Source organism: Camelus ferus, chromosome 6 (genome assembly GCF_009834535.1).
Source record: "Camelus ferus isolate YT-003-E chromosome 6, BCGSAC_Cfer_1.0, whole genome shotgun sequence".
Taxonomy (NCBI): Eukaryota; Metazoa; Chordata; class Mammalia; order Artiodactyla; family Camelidae; genus Camelus; species Camelus ferus.
Window position 1 is genome coordinate 59,293,398 of NC_045701.1, and position 2,126 is coordinate 59,295,523.

Genomic DNA, 2,126 nt, shown 5'->3' on the forward strand with positions numbered 1-2,126 from the left:
CAAAGGGTTTAAAATACACATCATTGGAATCCCAAAAGGAAAGAAGAGAAAATATAGGGCAGAAGAAATGTTTGAAGAAACAATGACCAAAAAATTTCCAAATTAATAAGTAACCAACAAACCCAAGGGATCATGTAATCTTAGAGAATTCCAAGCAAGATAAATACCTAACAAATAAACAAACAAGCAAAACTCCTAGGTACATAATATCCTAGCTGCTGAAAAATATCAGAGAAAATCTTAAGAGGCACCCAAAGAGAAAAAAGACACTATATACAGCAAACAAAGATAAGAATTACTGTAGACTTCCATTAAGAAATCATGCAAACAATGGAATGACATCTTTAAAATGCTGAAAGGAAAAAAAGAAAGCCCTGGCAACCCAGAATCCTACACCTGGTGAGAATATCTTTCAAAGATAAAGGAGAAACAAAGAATTCTTATGAAAAGCAACTTACTTGTCAGTAGATCTATAAGAAACCTTAAAGGAAATTCTTTAGACAGAAGGACAATGCCAGACAGAAACTTAGACTTACACAAAGAAATAAGAGCCTTTGAAATTGAATAAAAGATGGTAAAACTAAATTATTTCCCTCTATTTAACTTATATAAAAGATAACTGACTAAAGCAAAAATAATAGTGATATATTATTGTGTATTTATAGCATACATAAAAGTAAATGTGCAAACACAATAGCCCAGGGGATAAACGGGTAGAATTGGAAACAGACTGTCAATAAGATCCTTACACTACACATGAAGAGGTATAATACTACTTGAAGGTAGAATATGACAAATTAAAGATATATATTGTAAACCCCAGGGAAACAGAAAAAAAAATTTACAAAGGCATACAAAATAATTCAATAGAAGAAATAGAATGGAATTATAAAAAATTCTCAGTTAACTCAAGAAAAGGCAGAGTAAATAAGAAACAAGGAACACATGGAACAAGTTTAAAAAAGCATCCACATGGTACGTTTTAATACAACAGTCAATAATCACATTAAATCTGAATGGCCTAAACATACCAAAAAAAAAAAAAAAAAGAGAGATTATCTAGTTGGATAAAAAAGTAAGACCCTGGGCTAGGGCATACTGTGATGCTGGCGCGAATTCGAGTGAGGCTGGTGGGCTGGGTAGAGTATATTCTCTTGGAGAACTCACCCTTGGCAGCACTTTCCCTGGAGGTCTTGGCAAGGTAAGCCAAGATGGGTACTTACAAGTATATCCAGGAGCTATGGAGGAAGAAGCAGTGCGATGTCATGTGCTTTCTTCTCAGAGTGCCTGCTGGCAGTACCACCAGCTCTCCATGCTCCACAGGGCGGCCCACCCCACCCTCCCCGATAAGGCGGCTCAGGCTGGGTTACAAGACCAAGCAAGGTTATGTCAAACATCTGATTCGTGTGCATCGTGGTGGCTGCAAACACCCAGTTCCTAAGGGTGCCACCTACAGCAAGCCTGTCCACTATGGTGTTAACCAGCTAAAGCTTCCTGAGAGTCTTCAGTCTGTCACCAAGGAGCGAGCTGGATGCCACTGTGGGGCTCTGTGGGTCCTAAATTCTTACTGGGTTGGTGAAGATTATACATACAAATTCTCTGAGGTTATCCTCATTGATCCACTCCATAAAGCTATCAGAAGAAATCCTGACATCCAGTGGGTCACCAAACCAGTCCACAAGAACAGGGAAATGCAAGGGCTGACATCCACAGGCCAAAAGAGCCATGGCCTTGGAAAGGGCCATAAGTTCCACCACACTATTGGTGGTTCTCACTGTGCAGTTTAGAGAAGGCACAATAATCTAGCCCCACTGTTACTGCTAATATAAGTAATGTTTGTAAAATTCTTACCTAATAAACAATATAGGATATTCAAATAAAAAAAAAAAAGTAAGACCCGACTATATGTTGTCTACAAAGAAACCCATATTTCTTTGGGAAAAGATAGCCCACATAAACATTAACCAAAAGCAAGCTATTACTATTGGACAAAGTAGACTTCAGAGGGACATTGTGTAAAGATAAAAGGGTCAGTTCTCCAAGAAGACATGTGACATAAGACATAATCTTATATGTGTGTATATAGATATACATGAAGCAAAAACTGATAGAACTGAAAGGATAGA

General features: G+C 37.7%; 1 protein-coding gene across 1 annotated transcript; it reads left to right on the forward strand.

The window, feature by feature from the left end:
- Positions 1 to 933: 933 nt before the first annotated feature.
- Positions 934 to 1,877, forward strand: LOC102517544 (60S ribosomal protein L15-like). Its single transcript, XM_014560139.2, has one exon. It carries the CDS (start codon positions 1,212 to 1,214, stop codon positions 1,785 to 1,787), a length of 576 nt encoding a protein of 191 aa, XP_014415625.1. The 5' UTR covers positions 934 to 1,211; the 3' UTR covers positions 1,788 to 1,877.
- The last annotated feature ends 249 nt before the right edge of the window (positions 1,878 to 2,126 follow it).

What these genes read in the sequence shown, in the direction of transcription:
- LOC102517544 (XM_014560139.2), top strand. Translation starts at nt 1,212, where the DNA reads ATGGGTACTTACAAGTATATCCAGGAGCTATGGAGGAAGAAGCAGTGC.